Source organism: Takifugu rubripes, chromosome 10, assembly GCF_901000725.2.
Source record: "Takifugu rubripes chromosome 10, fTakRub1.2, whole genome shotgun sequence".
NCBI lineage: Eukaryota > Metazoa > Chordata > Actinopteri > Tetraodontiformes > Tetraodontidae > Takifugu > Takifugu rubripes.
The window spans coordinates 6,326,000-6,343,590 of NC_042294.1; the positions used below are offsets into that span (position 1 = coordinate 6,326,000).

A 17,591-nucleotide genomic window follows, 5' to 3' on the forward strand; every position below is an offset into this window, starting at 1 on the left:
CTAGAGTTTTTGGAAACAAGGGTTTATTACCAAGTTGAAATATTGGCCTTTTTAAATACGAGAACAAAAAACTGCATTGTGGATTTATAAACTTCCGCACATTTGTTAAGGCAAATAATATGAAAAACCAAAAATAATCACTATCTTGTAAAAACCAAAAAAGCGCGCCACACACCCCATACACATCAATATAAGGAAAAACAAATGACATTTTCAAATGTGACCTGAAGTATAAATCGAAATGCTTGATTCAGCAGTCACTTAACTAAGCTCTATTTCCAGTTGACAGTGTACAGCAATAAGATGGACATGAACATTGGTCTTTTTTATGTCCTGTGAAGTGTTCAAGTGTTTCAGAAAACATGGTCAAATTTACTTTAGGTAACTAAGGTTGGGAACGGGAATTTAAAAATACCATTTATTATGTGTGCATATATATTTATATAAATACAAAATGGTAAAATATAGATTTTTAAGGCACACAATCTTTTTCCGGCCAGAATCTGTTTTAAGTGCAGTTTCTTCTCAGCTGTTCAATTTGGCTTCACAGAAGAAGTTGGTCCACAGTATAAGTTCTTCCCTTTTGTCCAAGTGGGTCATTGTGGTTAAGGCAAAAAAACACCTCATTTGGAATGTTTCATAAAAAAGAATCCTCAGAAGGTGGCGCATAAGAAAAGCCCACGAAGGCATCGTCGGCTTCCATTACACTGGCGTTGACGATGGAGTGTTCTTGAGACCAACAGACTGACTTGGGAACCATCTCCTCGGTGAACTCTGGGTCGAAGTTTGAGATATCAGAAAAAGAGTTCTGTAAAGCAACAAAAAGTGAGTGAACAAAAATATTAGTAGTCGCCTAAAAATCAAACATTTGGAGCATATAAAGGAGTACAACAAATATAATGGTAGTTGGAGGTATGACACTTAATTTTAAGTTTACAAGGAAGAAAAAAAATGTCAAATCAATTAAAAAAAAATAAAACATAGGTACCCTCACTAATTAGAGCTAATATTTGTCTTCCGAGTATTCTGATTACAGGAAATATTTACCACTTTAGGGGTGAAGGGGGGAGGAATCTTCTTCTGTACAAGATCATCCCAGTTGATGGAGTAGAAGAAGCTGTGAGCTTTGATCTCCTCCTAATAATACAGGCGAACAAAATGAGGAATTGGACGTTCAATATGGGGAGAAGAGGACTTAATATTCCCACTCACAAAATCATTAATGGAGCCCAGTCTGTGTGTGCCGTCCTTCTCCAGGAGACCTTGCAGGAGGGACCAGGCCGTGTTGGATGCTCCAGGGCGCATCCCCAGCGGCTTGTGGAGAATGTTGTCGTACATTTCGTGCGTATCCCTGCTATAGAACGGTGGCTAAAATGTGAAATAAAAGATGAGCGGAGGCACGCGCTGTTGCTAAAATACAACGTAAACGCGACTGTCAAGTTAAAACTCACCAGTCCAAACAGCATTTCGTACAGCACTGATCCCAGACACCACCAGTCGACTGTGTTGTCATAGGGCTGCTTCCTCAGCACCTCAGGAGCTAAATACTGAAGAAGCAGCACTCCTTTATCATTTCAGTGGCTTAGATGGCAACACTTAACGGTGTTAATAATAATGATTCCTTTTTTAATTAAACCCTGCACAAAACAACAATAACTCAAGTCGTAATCCAAATCTCCGCTGTCATACCTCAGGTGTCCCGCAGAAAGTACTCGTAGTGTCTGACTGGGAAATGCCTTCTTTGCACAATCCAAAGTCAGTCAGAACGATGTGCCCCTTTAAAGAGAGCACACAGGGACATTTTAAGACATGCGTGCGCCTCACAGGCAGCTCATTATCTTCAGGGACTGAGGATTCTATTGTTGAGCAGGAATGTTGGCTGCAGCGTTTGCTGCTCAGGCCCATTCACTGTTCCGTCGCTTTCTCAATAAGGTCAGACAGGCAGGAAAATCATTTGCTAGGCCTAATCCAATCACACACATTCTGTAGAGCTGGAGCAGGAAACGGCTAGAGAAGAATAACGGTACGCATGCTGTGTATATGATCTCATGTAATAAACCAGCAAGCGATTCATTAACTATTCAACTATTCATTAAGCACAATTACAGTAAAGAGCTGATTACATGACGCGAATACTCACTTCATGGTCAAGAAGGATGTTTTCCGGCTTCAAGTCTCTGGATAAAAGACACACAGAGCGTGAGTTTACGCACATAGGGAACCATGACGACCGCCAAATTCAAAACACACCTATAAACGATGTTAAGGGAGTGCAGGTATCCCAGCGCGCTCGCCATCTCAGCTATGTAGAACTTTGCTCTGGGCTCAGGAAAAGTGCGCTCTTTTTGAAGATGGAAGAAAAGCTGGAAAACAAAATACAACTTTCATTAGTTTGATTTCAAACATGATTTTCTGACAGGTGTTGACCACCTACAGCATCCCGAGGGACTCATTAGGGGGCCTGACTAGAGACGACTCACTTCTCCTCCATTGATAAAGTCCAACACGAAGTATAACTTGTCCGTTGTCTGGAAGGAGTAATGAAGCCCCACCAGGAAAGGGTGTTTCACGTTCTTCAGTAGCACGTTGCGCTCCGCCATGATGTGTTTTTGCTGATGAGAAAGAGTTATTTGTTAGGAGAGTTACAATTCACAATAAGCCAAAAAGCCCAAATGAACGTAAAGCTACCTCTTTTCTGTTGAGGATGACTTTTTTCTGTAAGACCTTGACTGCGTAATTCTTTCCATCTGTTTTCCGTTTTGCAAGAAAAACCTGCATCACAAGAATGATAAAGCATGACGCTTCTGTGTGAAACCCGCGACGATTTCAGCTCAAACTCTCACTTCTTATACGGGAAGAACCAAAACATGCAGAACAAAACTATGAGGAGGAACAATGTTCTGCAACTCCTGCAGAACTCCACGATGTAACATTGATAAAGACATTCATAAATTAATTTGTCTCTTTCACAAACCTTTCCAAAACTCCCCTTCCCTATGACTTTTAAAAAGTCAAAGTCTGTCGGCTTTGCCCTGAAACAAAAATGAAAGCAAATTTACTGATGTTAAAATGTACCGTGCAATTTAGCCGGTTAGAAAAGTGTTACTAGGACAGCAGGTCGAGACGGAATGAGGAGAATTTGGGATCTGGGTTGTGTAAACATACTGTGGGTTTGCAGACGGTCCCAGGTTAATGTTTCCGGAGGTAGAGTTGTTCTGTCAGCGGTGAAGGAAAACATTGTCTCAGTGCTTTTTAACATTTAACAAGAGGCTCAAACTGAAACGCAATCGTCACAGATTACCTGTTGATAAGAGACGTTTACTGCAGGCAGACTTTAGAGTTTACGCACAGACTAAAGGATTAACTGCGGCGGGGCGGGGATAAACTACCGCGACCAAATCGCAACGTAAATTAGGAAAACGTCTCACTTTTTCATCTTCGTCCTCAGAAGCGTCGGAGAAGTTTCGGATTTTGTCCATCTGTAGAAACGCCCTCACATCCGGGCTGTTTAAAGAGCAGAAAATGATGTCAGCAAGTGAGAAATGGCAAAACTAGACTTCCTTGTTTTCTTACGTATACAGTAGTTTAATCTTCTTAAAAAGGGAACAACCTAAGCTATCTTCCTTTGTAACAACAAATCTGCTTTTCCGTGTTTGAAAATTAACCTCGCTCGGCCTATATAAACCTTCTGACGTTGGAGCTGCAGCACATAGGATAAAAGTTAAAAATGGAATTCCCAACACCAGAGAGAAGAAGCCTGATATTAGATTTCAAAGAAAACTTCTTCATCACAGTGAGGCAACACTTACTGGTTGCATAGTTGCGGGTGCGACACGATTTTCTTGATGAATTCGTGCAATCCAGCTCGCCTTTGCTTGATGAACTCTGTTCGGGACACGTGTGTGGTTTAAAACAGTCAAACACGGGTCAATTGTCAACATCTGGTGCTTGGATTTGAAGCCACCCACCTGGCTCAAAATTGTCCCCAAATATCCTCTTTGCGGGGATTTTAAGGTTCATAGAGGGGAACTGTTTCCGTAACTGTTGAATGACATTGAAAGAGGAGAGGGAAACGTCACAAAGATCAAATAAATGACAGAGGCGATAAGCTTGAAAACAGTGCTGCTCCGCTACTCACTGCGTTATACAGTTTATCAAACTCTGCATAGCGTCGGAAGACAAACCATTCCTGCTGCCCCACGCTGACTAACACTTTGTAAACCTGGAAGAGACGCAGAGATTCACCCACGAGAGGCAAACGCCGCGGGCCGAGCTGAACCCAAAAGAGTCCTCGCACGCACCGTGTAACGCTTTTTCTTGTCCCTTTGTTCGTCGTGGCACGGAATGCTGACGTTAGGGAGACTGGGCTGCTCCTCCATCGTAGCGGCCGCGGGCGTTCAAATGTGCAAGGTCATAAAGCGCCGCGTTCTTGTCACAAGAGGACTTCAAGTATTCAACTTGTGCTTCCCCATCCTGGGCCAGAGCTGCAGGGGAGAAAAGAGAAGAGCCCACTGGGGTTTTCAGGAAGTGGATCAGGTGTTCTGCTCACAGGCCGCAGAGTTCGCCGCCTGTGCCAGGAAGATATTTCCTGCAAACAAACAGCTCGTTTTTTAAGTTTAAACCGCTTCTCTGGGATGTCTCCATGCTTCTGGGCCCTTTAAAGATGAAGACCGGAGTGAGCACAGGGGAGAGGGAGCTCCGTATCCCAGGGCAACCGATGAACTCGCTCCTGTCTGCAAGCACGGCCATCTCCTTTGACATTTTTACGGAGATATCTCACACGCTTGAAGGTGCTTTTCTCACTCCTTTAAGGGAGGGATTATATACCTCAGCAGCCTCTTTATCCCAAACTCACACACACACTCTGTCATGTATGTTGATTCCGTGACATTCTGCCTTGTTTTAGCCACTAGAGCTGTTTTAAAACAGCCTTCCAGGGGTGTCTGAAGCTGCAGTTACACAACAGGGTGAAAGCGCGACCCCTGTCATGGTTCTTCCTCAAGATTTAAAGAGGAGAATTAAAAATCCAAGGCGATAGAGGTCAAAACTGATCTTCACGTACAGTTTAAGCGCTGAAAAATCTGAAACGCCTCTAAATCTACCACCGATGCATATCTCTTTTCCTTCACCGAACCGTGCAGCGTCTATTTATTTCACCACAAAGCTCTTTGTGCGCGGCCCTGACTTGACCATTGTTTTGCATTAGTGACATCAACCTAGTTTGTTCAATCGGTTTTTGTTTTGGTGCCGTCGCTCCTATTGTTGTCTGCACACAACACGCGGGAAGCCCGCCGAGGGTCAACTTTCTCCAACCGTGTCCTGATCCCGTCTGCGCCCCGAAGGGCCGTCTCATTCTGCTCACGTTGGGTTAAAGGGAGAGCAAAAAGAGTGGCTCTTTAGAATGCACGTGCGCTATCAGAGGGACCTCGTGCCCTCTCCGCCATTTGCATCTTCTTCTTCATTCACGAAAATCACAATGGCCTTTACGCTAAGTCTAAAGACAAATGACATTTTAGCCACCCTGACCATATCAGCAAGGCGGAAGTTCGGACCACATATGAGAATACCACAACTCTCCAATGAGGCTTTAGCTCTCTTAGGTAGGTCCCACTTTTAGACATTCCTGAAATATTTCAGCTAAATTGACACATAATCCGTGTAATTCCAGGAAAACGTAGATTTTCAGCTGACTCTGCTACTCCTCACGACGGAATGCAACCACTCACCACACCCACGCACACACACGCGGCGATCGAGCCTGTCGGGTCTCAAAGGCAACAGAGATCGCGACGATGAGCAAAAACAAACGTTCCCACATTCCGACGCGGCGGCTGAGGCTCTGCGTTCGTGTCACAACGCGAGAGAACTTCTGCTAACAGCCATAAATAGAAGACATTGTCCAAAATAACACTCCTCCCGCTTTGCTCAGACACACATCCTGGTAGGTGGATATCCTATGAGGATGTGGAACATACATTATTGTGTCGCGGCATATGGAGGGAGATTATTGCCAGAAATGAATCAAAACTGACCTGCCTTGCAAAAAGGGCTGCATAAAGGAATTAACCTGGACGAGCTTATTTGATCCCAACAACAAATGTGTTTATCCTTCATTTGTTAAAACGTGTGACGTCTGCCTCCATTAAGCCCAACTGACCTCAGCATCTGGACAAATTCCTGACGCAGCCGTCTGGAAACCGTCCTGTGGACTTCCCCCAACAGATCCGAATCTTGCTGCTGCTGCACTGAAAACAGGACAGAAGTTTAAATGAACACGGAGCACTTCAGCCCAGCCCGATGGGGACATTTCCTGATTGAAACATGCCTAAAAGAACTGGATTTCCACATGCAGCTTTACAGGGCGCGCAACTTTCTTGTAGGTGTTTGTTTTGATCCACATTTGCTGCTGCTGTTAACGTCGCTTCCATTCAATGTTGACAAAACCCGACGAACTTTGAATCTCGGCCCTAAACACGTGTGTTACAGGAACAGACATAATAGAAGAATCAAAGTTACCTGGGAAAAGGTGTGAGGGAGCCAAATAGGCGCACCCCATCCAGTATGAAGCTAGCTTAATCGCTAAACCAAGGGTTGTATACCAAACTACTTTATTTCACCTTTATTTATCCTTAGTTGTAGTAATGTTCGGTTTCTTTATAAACGTGACTCGTTAGTAGTGTGCATTGGCACAAGTAAACGATTAAATGGCGAAAAGTGACGTTCACGAACGAGATCTTGACTGTTTTTAAGTTAGCGAACACCTCCGAAAAGTTCGGTGACCGTGAAGTTTACACGAACATCACGTACCTTGACGTCTCAGTACTCAGACGCGGTCCACGTATTCTCGTAGGTAAAGTAGGGGGTGGTGGAAATTGCCGTTCTAAAGCATTTCCAATGCCGATAGTCTCAGCATATGTTCGGGCTTGATTTGGACAAGAGCGTACAAACGTCCCAAAACTGAAAGATATTCGGCGTCTGTCAAGTAAAAGAAGCAGGAAACATCCAATGAATTTTGTCACGAGACCACAAAAACTAGCAAGGTAGACAATACACACACAGGCTATATCCGGTGAGGCGTTTCAAAATAAGACTAACACGAAGCCCAAGATGGTTTAATCCAATTTCAATTGCTATTTACACAGTAAGGAGCAGGTTTCCATGTAGGGAGGAATTCTTTATTTACCCAGTAAAATTAATACTGGAGATCAAGATGAAAGTACAAGTAGCTAAAAAAGTCCTAATACAGAAAAAAGTCTTAATACAGACAAGTGAAACATCAGCTGTATTAGCAAACTGGGAGTGTGAGCAACCAGAAAATGGTGAAATTATTATATTTTAATCATAATGGATGCCAGACTCAAAAGATCAAATTAGACAAAAATTGTTAACTAGTTAGGTAAATTAGATTTAGAACATTTACTCATGTAAGAAGCATGTAAGTATACAGAGAAGGCACAACATCAACTTCACAGTGCACGGTGTGAATAGTCAATGTTGTTGTATGAGGTAACCATGCTTATCGATGCCTCTCCGCTGTTTAGGAGTCTAATGGCAGTGGAAAAGAAAGATTTCTTAAGTCTTGATGTCCTGGATCAAAAGACATGCTTAACTGAGATTGAGCTTTAGTCATCCCACACATCAAGTTGCATATAACACCAGTAGAACATGTAAACAAAAGCAGACCTTGTACACATGGATGCAATTGAGGTGAGTTTGCAGAACTGTCCTTAAATTGCCTGGGGAAGTTGGCCTTAAGGCCTTTCTCGCCCTAATGTAACTGTAATTACATTAAAGAGGTAATTTGCATAAAATATATGAATTAAACTTCCATAACGATGCCTGACCTGTTAAGTTGCTCTGACCAGTGATCAGTTGCTCTGTTACTACAAAACCAGGTTTCTCAATCAAATTCACTTGGTTTCACTCATCAGAAAGATAAATGTAAAGGACATCTGAACATACTGTTCAATTTTTCAGTCTTGATCTTTCTCATTATGGTACACTTTATTAGGACTTTAATTTGACAAAAACAACAATCGATTTCCGGTCATGTTTTGGTTGGTTAGACGGCAACGGTTTTCTCAGGAATTACAACATGGAGTAAAGACAGTTAAACTGCGTCATCTACAGGCCAAAACCGGAAACACACCGCACTAATTCTGCATATTTTGATCATTACTAAGAAAACGTAAGTGAACTTCCTATGACGGAATGAAAATCAGAATAAGCGTGAAAACTAAAATAACAATAACTTACAAAATGTACCTTTAAGAGAGTTGACGTACCTAGTATTATTTTAAAAAGTCTTCTCAACGTTCCCGTTTGTTTCAGCTCAACTTACTGTATCAGTTGGTTGTAGGTTAATGCCATTTAACGCCACTAGGTGTCAGCAAAGCATTTATGACACAATTAAAATGCGCAGTATCGCAACACTTTATGTAAGCGTTTGGACAATTTACAATAGTTGCGCAAGTTGTGAACTTCACATTAAATATGCACCATCTGGTAAAAATTAATAATTTAGTTATTAGTTATCTTCCATCACTGTCGGTCAATTTGTCTGCAGCATCATTTTAACAAGTGATAATTTCAATATTACGTAATAGTGGTAAAATTGGAAAGTGAGATTTAAAACTTTTTCCTTGAGTGAAACTATAAAGATGTGAACCCTCAGGCCCCCCTGAAGGGCCTCCGAGAGTCCCCGGAGTCCCAGAGAGGCACCACCGGTTTAATGAAAAGATCCATTCTGCTGTAAAAAGCGACTGTACACAAAGGCCGCCTCCTCCGAACATCAACCAATCACATTAAGCCCGCTCAGAATTTTGACCAATTGCGAGTTTCCCCGTTCTAGTTTCCGTCCAATCAAATTCGAGCTTGTTTAGCAGCACGATTTCTGACCAATCAGATGAGAGGCCGCCGAGCAGAGGGCTGGGCGCGAGAATCGGCGGGATGGACAAAAATCATAAACGCCAGCTAGAAACAGATAGATAAGAGAGGACCAGCCTAGATCAGGTGTAATGAAAATTACCGTGTTATTTTTTCATTTTTTATACAGACTGTAATGTTAATATCCTCTCAGAAACACGTAACGAAGGAGTACACGGGCTTTTTTAAATTTGAAACTGGAATAATGTTTAACATAATAGTTACGGCTGTTGCACCGGAGTCATAATGTCACAGAAGGTGCCGAAATCTAGCGGCTAAACGGAGCTAAATTCCATCGAAACAAACGATGACCGACGAGGATTTCTATGGATAAACACCTGTTAATGTGGGACTTTAAAATACTTCCAAACACAGCTTCGTCTCCGGAAAAGTTGACCCAACCAAGCGGCTGTCATGGACTTCGAGAATAAGCGCAGGTGGGTGCAAATATAATGCTCCTTAACCATTTTTGTTTTCTACTTTTTTACAGCCAGCAAGCTTAAAATATGAATAAAAGTAACTATATAACACGGCATCATTCCTACAAAATAATGTAGATAAATGCTATATGTGCACCTGTCGTGACATAAAGTTCATAAGAGCTAAATGTGTGGTTCTTTAATCATACCATCATATTAACTGCAACAAATGCCTAATTTACATAAGTCATATTCTGTCTAACTCTACCTGAGGTCATTTTATTCAACATTTGCCTTGGTATTTCCCATAAAACAGCATTTTAAACCAGCACCTAAATGCAGAAAAAGGGTAGATCACAAGTTATTAACATATTAATTATCAATGTTTACCAGCCAAATACACAGTACGGTAATAACTCCTTCTTTTCTCTGTGCAATGACATCTCAAACTTGTTAAAAGTCAGATCCCATCATTCGTGGTTCATATTCAACACTTAGATGTTCACATTGAACATGCATTTTTCTTTTTAATGTAAAAGGATCTAAAGGTCGTTGATAGGGAGAGCAAACATCTATTGTAATGGCAGTTTCTTATTTTCCTGAGGCTAATATGTAAACCGCATGCTAAACCAAATCCAACAGGGTTACATAAAACCAATTTTTTTGTTCTTCTTTTGAAATATTTTGAAAACTGGACCGTTGGCTTTTCTGTGCCCCTGACCGCACCCCTGCACACTGCCTCCTCCATCCCAGTGACGCACTCACTTGCGCACCTCTGGAGGTGAAAGAGCCTGTTGATGTGGGATGGCCCCTCTCCTACCATCCCCCCTCCTCCCCTATGGAGCCAAACTCACTTCCCTCTTCCCCGGTGAGAGAACCAGGCCTCGCCAAACGCTGATGCGTTGGAGTTTCCACACAGAAAGACCTTGTATGATCCCAAACCAAAGGCTTGCTTAATGTCTGGGACATGCTTATGTACTCAGGAGCCTGTGGCTCTTCTAAAGAACCCCTATAACTCAGCTTCTTAATTAAATTCTTCTCCACTACAACAAAGACCTGGTTACCAGCCTGGCCAACAGCAAACTTTTATGGGAATGTGGAATTATAGAGCTTCATGCCAACATCTTACATCAGCGGAGAGAGATTTTATGCCTTTTTATATATTATAGGTGGATACAAGTGGCTTGATTCTACCCGATCTTTTATACTGAATTTAAATGAACACACTTTTTTTAGTAAAAGACTAAAGTAATCTAACAAAACTTATCTTTGTAATGAATTTATTTAGGGATGTTAGCTTGAGCACTTTTAGTTCTTTTGCCTCATTTATGTGGAGTCCTGATAGAAACGCGTCGCTGTTCGACATCTGCTCTTCATTAATCCCGCATCCTTCACGTGCGTTTTCAGTAACGATGAGGACGAAGAGGTACAATCCACAGACCCAGAGAGTAAAGAGAAGAACAAGGATAAAAAGAGCCTGTGCAAAGTGAAATGGTCCCGTGACGAAGTAAGTCTGGGTTCCAATGAAATCTCCCTATTTATGTGCTGCAAGCATCTTCACGATGGTGAAGGATAGCATATTTACATGTTTTTTACTCTCCTTTTCAGGATGAAAAGCTGAAAAAGCTTGTAGAACAGCATGGCACGGACTCCTGGAAATCCATAGCTAACCATTTCCCTGTGTGTATTTGCTTGAATTTGCATGAAATAGTCCCAGCAGCTGCACATGTATGTGGGAGGAGAGCTCAGTGAGCGGTGGTACGTGTGTAATGTGCTGCGCTTTGTGCGGCTGTGTTGCAGGGAAGGACAGATGGCCAGTGTCAGCACCGCTGGCAGAAGGTGCTCAACCCTGAACTGGTAAAAGGACCCTGGACTAAAGAGGAGGATCAAAAGGTAAGATGAGCTGGGAGTTTCCTGATGTGGACAGAAAGAGAGCGGTAAACATATGGTAAACAATACTGGAGAGACATAACAAAAGTGGCACTACTGATGTTTCTTTTACTGTTAATTAATTAACTCTGAAAACATCTTCAGCTAAATACTTAATATTTTTATACTGTACTAATAATTACTTTGAATAAAATGAACCTGATGTCCTCCCTTATAAAATACAATGACAGTGGCGATCATTAGTCTGGAGCACATTCCCACTTTGTCCAAGGAACCTTCAGTATGTTCCCCAGCTCTGATATTTACAAAGCACTCCTTAAATGGATTATGATTACTTTAGAGAGCCAAGCGTGGAGCCTTAATCCTTCAACAACTTGGCATCGTCACAAAAATACAGAGCCTTCAGAAATGACTTCACACATCTTTTTGGCATTTCAGATGGAAACACTCCAAAAAGATGTTGGCTGCTTTTCCCCTCTTCTCTTGAAGTGGTAACAATGATTTCCTGATGTTCGCGCAGGTCATCGACTTGGTACAAAAGTACGGCCCCAAACGTTGGTCGGTCATTGCCAAGCACCTCCAGGGAAGGATTGGGAAGCAGTGCCGCGAACGATGGCACAATCACCTCAACCCAGAAGTCAAGAAGTCTTCTTGGACTCAGGAAGAGGACAGAATCATCTATGAGGCCCACAAACGGCTCGGCAACCGCTGGGCAGAGATCTCCAAGCTCCTTCCTGGACGGTATAGCCAAATATTTCTTGTCAGACTTTTGTAAAAAGATGTAAATACTGAGCCAACTGCTCCCCCACAGGACAGATAATTCCATCAAGAACCATTGGAACTCCACCATGAGGAGGAAGGTGGAGCATGAGGGCTACCTGCAGGATGGCTGCAAAGGGTTCACTTCTTCTCACACTGGGGGGAAGAGACGGCACCACAGACCGTGTCCTCCAACCCCAGCAGAGCCCCAACGGTGCGACCACAGCCCCCTGCCCATACCAGGGTCCAAACAGGTCCTAGTCTCTCCCTGCGGTTTCTAAAATATCCTTTGCGATTTCTTCAAAGCATGTTTTTAGATGCTGTACTGTGTTACAGATCGGGGGATATCCGTATGAGAATCAGAGTGAACACTTGATGGAGAGTCTGTCTGATAATTCAGGCTTCATATCAGTGAGTCTTTGCAGGTTCATTTGCATGCTAGCGGGGGAAAACTTCTGGACGTTTTTATAGTAGCTCTTTGTGATGATAAACTCTAAATCTCAAATCAAATACTTTAATGCCTGTTTTTTTTAATCTAACATTTAACAAACAAGCTTAACTCTGACGTGTTACAGCTATGGGACCTATTGTTTTTGTCTGGTGTTCTTAACTTCTTCCTTTCCTCCTTTTCTCCCCCGACATCTCCTCCCTGACGTTTGTTTATTTCAGCTGTCCTGTCCGGATGATCCCGAAAAAGAGCAAAGAATTAAGGAGCTTGAGCTCCTGCTTATGTCAGCAGAGAATGAAGTCCAACGACCAATTCAGTGCAGAGGTCCAAGTGTAAGAACACACTGTGGATGTGTGTTTGCATACTTAGCCTAGCTCCTTTCTAGTTTACATACACTGGGAAAAGTTTGAGAAGGTTTTGAGCTGCATTTTATTATTGCATTGATTCTTCAGGAGGAAGAAATTTATGCTTGAGACTAAATGACTTTTATCAGTGTATGTGGGTTAAAAGAAAGATTGACACTCTTGTTTCTTTAGCTACTTTAGTTGCCCATCTTGCTACCCATCAAACTACCCTGAAGCTCTGCACAGTAGCTGCCCACCATTGCTACTTTCCAGCCCTAAACCCTCTCGATCCCTTTAATCCTCACCTCCACCTCCATGCTCTGTCACTCCTTGTTTTCCTGCTGTGTCGCTGTTCAACACAATTTTCACATTTGATCCTTTCTGATCGGGTGATATCTTGTAGTTCATTTTCTCCATAAGATGCCGTTTCCCCCATATTCAGCGCTCCCATCTCCTTCTTTGCCCTTCAGGAGGAGTACGCGACGTGGCCAGACAGCGTGTCCGATGATGCACTGAACACAGGCTGCAGCAGCCCGCAGGAGCTGGATGAAAGGCGGTCCTGGCAGGGCCCTAAGATTCCACAGGGACCTCCGCCACAACTTCCTGTCTCGCCCAGCAAGTTCCTGGCTGTGGAGGCCAGCACTGTACTCTGTACTCTACAAACCATACCTGAATTTGCAGAGACGATGGAGCTCATTGACTCAGTGAGTAACAAAAGCAGTAATGAGCCGACTGAATCGCAGTCCAAATGGTTGACTCGGGAATCCTGAATACATTAAATCTATTGTAGATGTGCTCTGCTCTGCAGGACCCTGTTTCTTGGGGCGACGTGGCCAGTTTTGATGTCTGTGAGGGTGCTACACCACCAAGACAGAACCCGGTGGGCTTCGCCAGCCTCCAGCAGGAGAGCATGATCGACTGTTCAACGGGTCACACAGTCAGCAGCAACGCTGTCCTCTCTGGCCAAGAGAAGAACTGCGCCTCATTCCTCGTCGGTGGGGTCACTTCTTTGACGCCCATCAGCTCATCAAAGCCCACCCAGATCTCTGTTTGGAGGAGGAGAAGGAAAGAAAGAGGGGAAATGTCACCTCTCTGTGATAGGACAGGCTCCTCGTTTTTGGAAAATACATCAAATTCACCCAAGAAAACACCTACAAAATCACTGCCATTCACCCCATCACGAGTAAATGAGTTATTCATTATCTACTTTACCAAAACTGATTCCTCTCAAAGTTGATGGGATGAAGATGATCATTGTCTGTTTGTGTAACCCCGCCCCCCCTAGATTTGCAACATATCAGGAACTGAACACCTCGGCTTGGACACCCCTGCACTCACCTCTACTCCTGTTTGTGGCCAAAAGTGTCTCATCAACACACCACTCCACAAAGAGACCACACCCAAGCACCAGAAAGAGAATGACGGGTAAAAAAGCTTCACAAAAGAGTATTACGCTGCGTTCCACGACCATCTTAATGTAACTTCTCAGAGCTTGTGGACGACATATTGTATTCTCTGTCATTTTAGATCTCGGACTCCTACATTTCGTAAAACCGTCACGATTCCAACCCCGAGGACACCGACTCCCTTCAAAAATGCTTTGGCTGCACAGGAAAAAATGCACGGGCCACTGAAGATGGAGGTGAGAGCTCTATTACACATGCGCATTTCTGCCGCGCCCTCTTTCGCCTGGCTCACGGCTGTGGGACGACTCGTTTCAGCCGCAACCGCTGGCTTTTCTAGAAGAAGACATACGCGAAGTTCTGAAGCAGGAAACCGGAGCGGACATCTTTAGCAGAGTAGACCAGCCAGACTACAGACTGTGGAAACAGACGGTAAGTGTCGTCTTCATATCAAATATATTAATCTCTTTCAGGTTGAGACGCTGCATTTAAAGGGTAAATCTTGGTTATAAATGTACTTTGATTCCAGATCGATGGGCCAGCAAGAAAGGTCCGTAAGTCTCTAGTGCTGGACCCCTGGGGGAAGGACTGCCTCAATATTCAAATTTTTCAAGAGCAGCTCAACAACGCACAAGTGAGCCATGATGGTAGCACCACGCCCTCAACACTCACATGACGTATTACACGAGAATGACAGGATGCTTTTTTAAACTGTCCCCAGCTGCCAGATGAAAGTCTGCTGACAAATTCTTCAATGAATGCTCCAATCCTTGAGCAGGAGGAGTGCAGCCGTTCTCTAACGTCTGACCACGAGGAGCCACCTCAGCGCTCCACCAGCCCCCGGATGAAGAAGCTTCTTGCCTCCAGCAAAGCATCAAAACACGCCTCTCTACAGGTAAAGAGAGACTTCTCTCACCATGGTAACTACTACTACTCACTGGCGTCCTTCTCTGCAGGTGAGTGAATGGGAAGCAGTGGTTTATGGGAAGACAGAGGACCAGCTGATCATGACAGAACAGGCCCGCCTGTACATGAACCCTTATCCGTCATCTGGTTCTACCTCAAGAGCCCTCGTGCTTTAACGCCGTCCAGCCGCTGAGCAAGAAACGCTCCACTCGTCCAGCTACTGGATCCCTTAAGAGACAATCTAGTAAAGACAAATTCTATTTTTTTAAACACGAGGGCACCCCTACGAATAGCCGCTGGCATTGTTTTTAAAGTCACCACGAATGTGGCTAACTACAGTGGATGTTTTTAATGGATATTTTTGAAACGACAACACTACTCACTGTTTACCATCCTCCACTTTGATAAACTGCCCTTTAGGCGTCCATCATAAACCACACCTATGGAAATTCTAGATTTTTACTGCCGTGTTTTATCAAAATCTACACTATAGATTCTTAACGACACCTTGACCATAGAGGAAATATTAACATTTGCTTTCACAGTTAGAATAATGCTTTTTTATGGTTTTTTTATGGTTACTTTTTAGTAAGAATGGGTCAGTTTTGCACAACTGAGTTATTCTGCTGCTGACCAATGAGCAGCGGTTTGAAGGGCAAACTGGACAACAGGAGACGAACGGAGGTTCCTTTTTCTCAACAACACGTTTCCTTTCCGAGGCCATAGTGTCCTTAGAGACATTGGTTGAATGTATTTCATTTGCTACGTACATGCGTACGTTCAGAAGACTGAAGGGTACCTTAATGTTAATTTCTGTTTTATTTATTGTCGACAGCTCTAAAGTTTAGATATTAATATAAATCTGACACCGCAATTTTGCTTTTAAGTTAACTTCGCTGAAGAAACAGCCTAAAAACTCTCACTTGTTCTAAAGCTCTCCTCTCTTGTCCCTTTTTTATCCAAGAGGTTCTGATCCATTCCCAGTGGATGTAAAATGATTCTTGAAATTATTCCCAGCCTGATGATATCAGTGGAACAGGGGATCAATAACAGAGATTGCTTTAAACAGCTTAAATCAACACCAACCAGTTTTCACATCATCAGTGTTTGAAGGATTTAACTATTGTTTGAAGGGTGTAGGTTTTATTTATTCATGATCTACTAATTTATTTATTTCTTTTCAAATGTTTTATGGAAATTATTGAAGAATTTTATCGTCAAAAATCAGGACTGGGCTACTGTTTGTTTTTCCAGCATAGTAAAAATATGCACTGCCACTAATTTTACTTCCCGATTAGGCAAGATCAAGCAAATAATCATACGAAGTTGTATTTATGATCCTGTAACAGGTAGCTAGGACATGTTTTGTTTATTCAGATGGTCTTCCTCACTGTTATGTAGCGCGACTCCATCTCTGACCTCTAATCATAGACAAATTGCACTTTTTTTCCCCTCATTTAATTTTAAATGCTTAATCTCAAAATGTAGCGCTTGTCCTTTTTATTTGTCTTTGTTTTATTTTTATTTGTCCCCCTTTTTTTATGAAGGTTGACTTTAAGACCTTTCTGCTCGGTTTCTGCTTCACAAATCCACGCTCCAGGACACAACACACGGATCTTAGATACCTTTTGTTTAAGAGGGATCCAGCACGACTTGTCCAACCAGTTCCAAATGTGATCCCATCACCAGCTAATCTTGTATATCTGCTGATGTGCCCTTCAGCAAGTCCTCAAAGTCCTTCCAGTTTACTCACATTCTGCAATAGAAAGTGCTTGAATTTTAAACATGCACCAGTTTGGATGTGATAGATTGGAAACGTACTGTTTGTACAACAGGGCAGCTAGAAACCGGTGTGTTGTCCGCATTAGTGGCTCTTGTATCAGCCATGAGCCGGATTATCTGACACGAAGTCTTTGAGCGAGCATAAGAAGGGAATCTTGTCAGTGCGATCAAGTGGAAAAATCAGGAGTCCCTAGAATTTTCGAGCAAAAATCAACATAACATCATTAAGATTTGAATCCAGTTGCTGAGATGTGTCTAATGTGTATATAAATGTTTCATTTGTTGCTTTGATTTGTGTTGTGTGACGTCCACATGGGTGGTGTTGCTCCCAAACCGCATTTGTGGAGTCATAGGTTTGAAGGGAATGAAGTAGAGACGCAAGATCGGAGTATAAAAGATGCTGGATACGGTGAATTGCCGCTTTATTTTGTAGCATTTTCAGCTGAAGTCATAACTGAGTTGCCATAGAAACCTGCCATCTGTAATTAAAACCATGTGCTTGAAATAAATATGTTGCCTGACATTTCAAATATTGTTTTCTGCTCTTTGCTCTGGTTGGTTGCCAAATCTTCCATTTTAAATACATTTCTATTGCCCTCATAGTGAAAAATGACAGATGTGCAGGTACATCGCCAAGTTTGGGGTGGTTAAATCTAATAGAGCAGTTTAAGTTGAACCCCCCCCCCACTCCAGACACACACACACACACATATTC

At 42.9% G+C, this 17,591-nt stretch overlaps 2 protein-coding genes across 6 annotated transcripts; one reads left to right on the forward strand and one right to left on the reverse strand.

Moving 5' to 3' along the window:
* Positions 1–6: 6 nt before the first annotated feature.
* On the reverse strand, positions 7–7,036 carry sgk3 (serum/glucocorticoid regulated kinase family member 3). 3 transcript variants are annotated; one of them, XM_029843049.1, is made up of 18 exons: positions 6,808–7,036; positions 6,158–6,240; positions 4,302–4,484; positions 4,139–4,222; positions 3,969–4,041; positions 3,810–3,885; positions 3,429–3,504; positions 3,166–3,215; positions 2,975–3,032; positions 2,689–2,772; positions 2,481–2,612; positions 2,251–2,363; positions 2,141–2,177; positions 1,690–1,776; positions 1,452–1,547; positions 1,213–1,368; positions 1,048–1,137; positions 7–808 (listed from the first exon to the last, which is right to left on the reverse strand). In XM_029843049.1, the coding sequence occupies exons 3-18, from the start codon at positions 4,377–4,379 to the stop codon at positions 638–640; spliced, it is 1,461 nt and encodes a 486-aa protein (XP_029698909.1). In that variant the 5' UTR covers positions 4,380–4,484; positions 6,158–6,240; positions 6,808–7,036; the 3' UTR covers positions 7–637. The 3 variants fall into 3 exon arrangements, with proteins under 3 accessions (XP_029698909.1, XP_003967988.1, XP_029698910.1); XM_003967939.3 differs by having other exon boundaries at positions 6,158–6,245; XM_029843050.1 differs by lacking the exons at positions 6,158–6,240; positions 6,808–7,036 and adding an exon at positions 5,727–6,084.
* Positions 7,037–8,950: 1,914 nt separating this feature from the next.
* Positions 8,951–17,405, forward strand: mybl1 (v-myb avian myeloblastosis viral oncogene homolog-like 1). 3 transcript variants are annotated; one of them, XM_029843102.1, is made up of 16 exons: positions 8,951–9,362; positions 10,752–10,851; positions 10,953–11,024; positions 11,145–11,237; positions 11,755–11,975; positions 12,046–12,247; positions 12,330–12,404; positions 12,663–12,773; positions 13,256–13,489; positions 13,576–13,968; positions 14,071–14,210; positions 14,313–14,427; positions 14,507–14,620; positions 14,718–14,822; positions 14,910–15,083; positions 15,145–17,405. In XM_029843102.1, the coding sequence occupies exons 1-16, from the start codon at positions 9,340–9,342 to the stop codon at positions 15,268–15,270; spliced, it is 2,298 nt and encodes a 765-aa protein (XP_029698962.1). In that variant the 5' UTR covers positions 8,951–9,339; the 3' UTR covers positions 15,271–17,405. The 3 variants fall into 3 exon arrangements, with proteins under 3 accessions (XP_029698962.1, XP_011606236.2, XP_029698963.1); XM_011607934.2 differs by having other exon boundaries at positions 13,594–13,968; XM_029843103.1 differs by lacking the exon at positions 12,663–12,773.
* Positions 17,406–17,591: the final 186 nt, after the last annotated feature.

Bases quoted from the DNA above. Each gene is read 5' to 3' on its own strand.
- mybl1 (XM_029843102.1), top strand. From the start codon at position 9,340: ATGGACTTCGAGAATAAGCGCAG. The intron at 14,428-14,506 runs GTGAGAGCTCTA...GACTCGTTTCAG, and splicing joins ACGGGCCACTGAAGATGGAG to CCGCAACCGCTGGCTTTTCT. The intron at 15,084-15,144 runs GTAAAGAGAGAC...CCTTCTCTGCAG, and splicing joins CAAAACACGCCTCTCTACAG to GTGAGTGAATGGGAAGCAGT.
- sgk3 (XM_029843049.1), bottom strand. From the start codon at position 4,379: ATGGAGGAGCAGCCCAGTCTCCCTAACGTCAGCATTCCGTGCCACGAC. The intron at 1,369-1,451 runs GTGAGTTTTAAC...TTCACATTTTAG, and splicing joins ACGAAATGCTGTTTGGACTG to CCACCGTTCTATAGCAGGGA. The intron at 1,138-1,212 runs GTGAGTGGGAAT...CTGTATTATTAG, and splicing joins TGGGCTCCATTAATGATTTT to GAGGAGATCAAAGCTCACAG.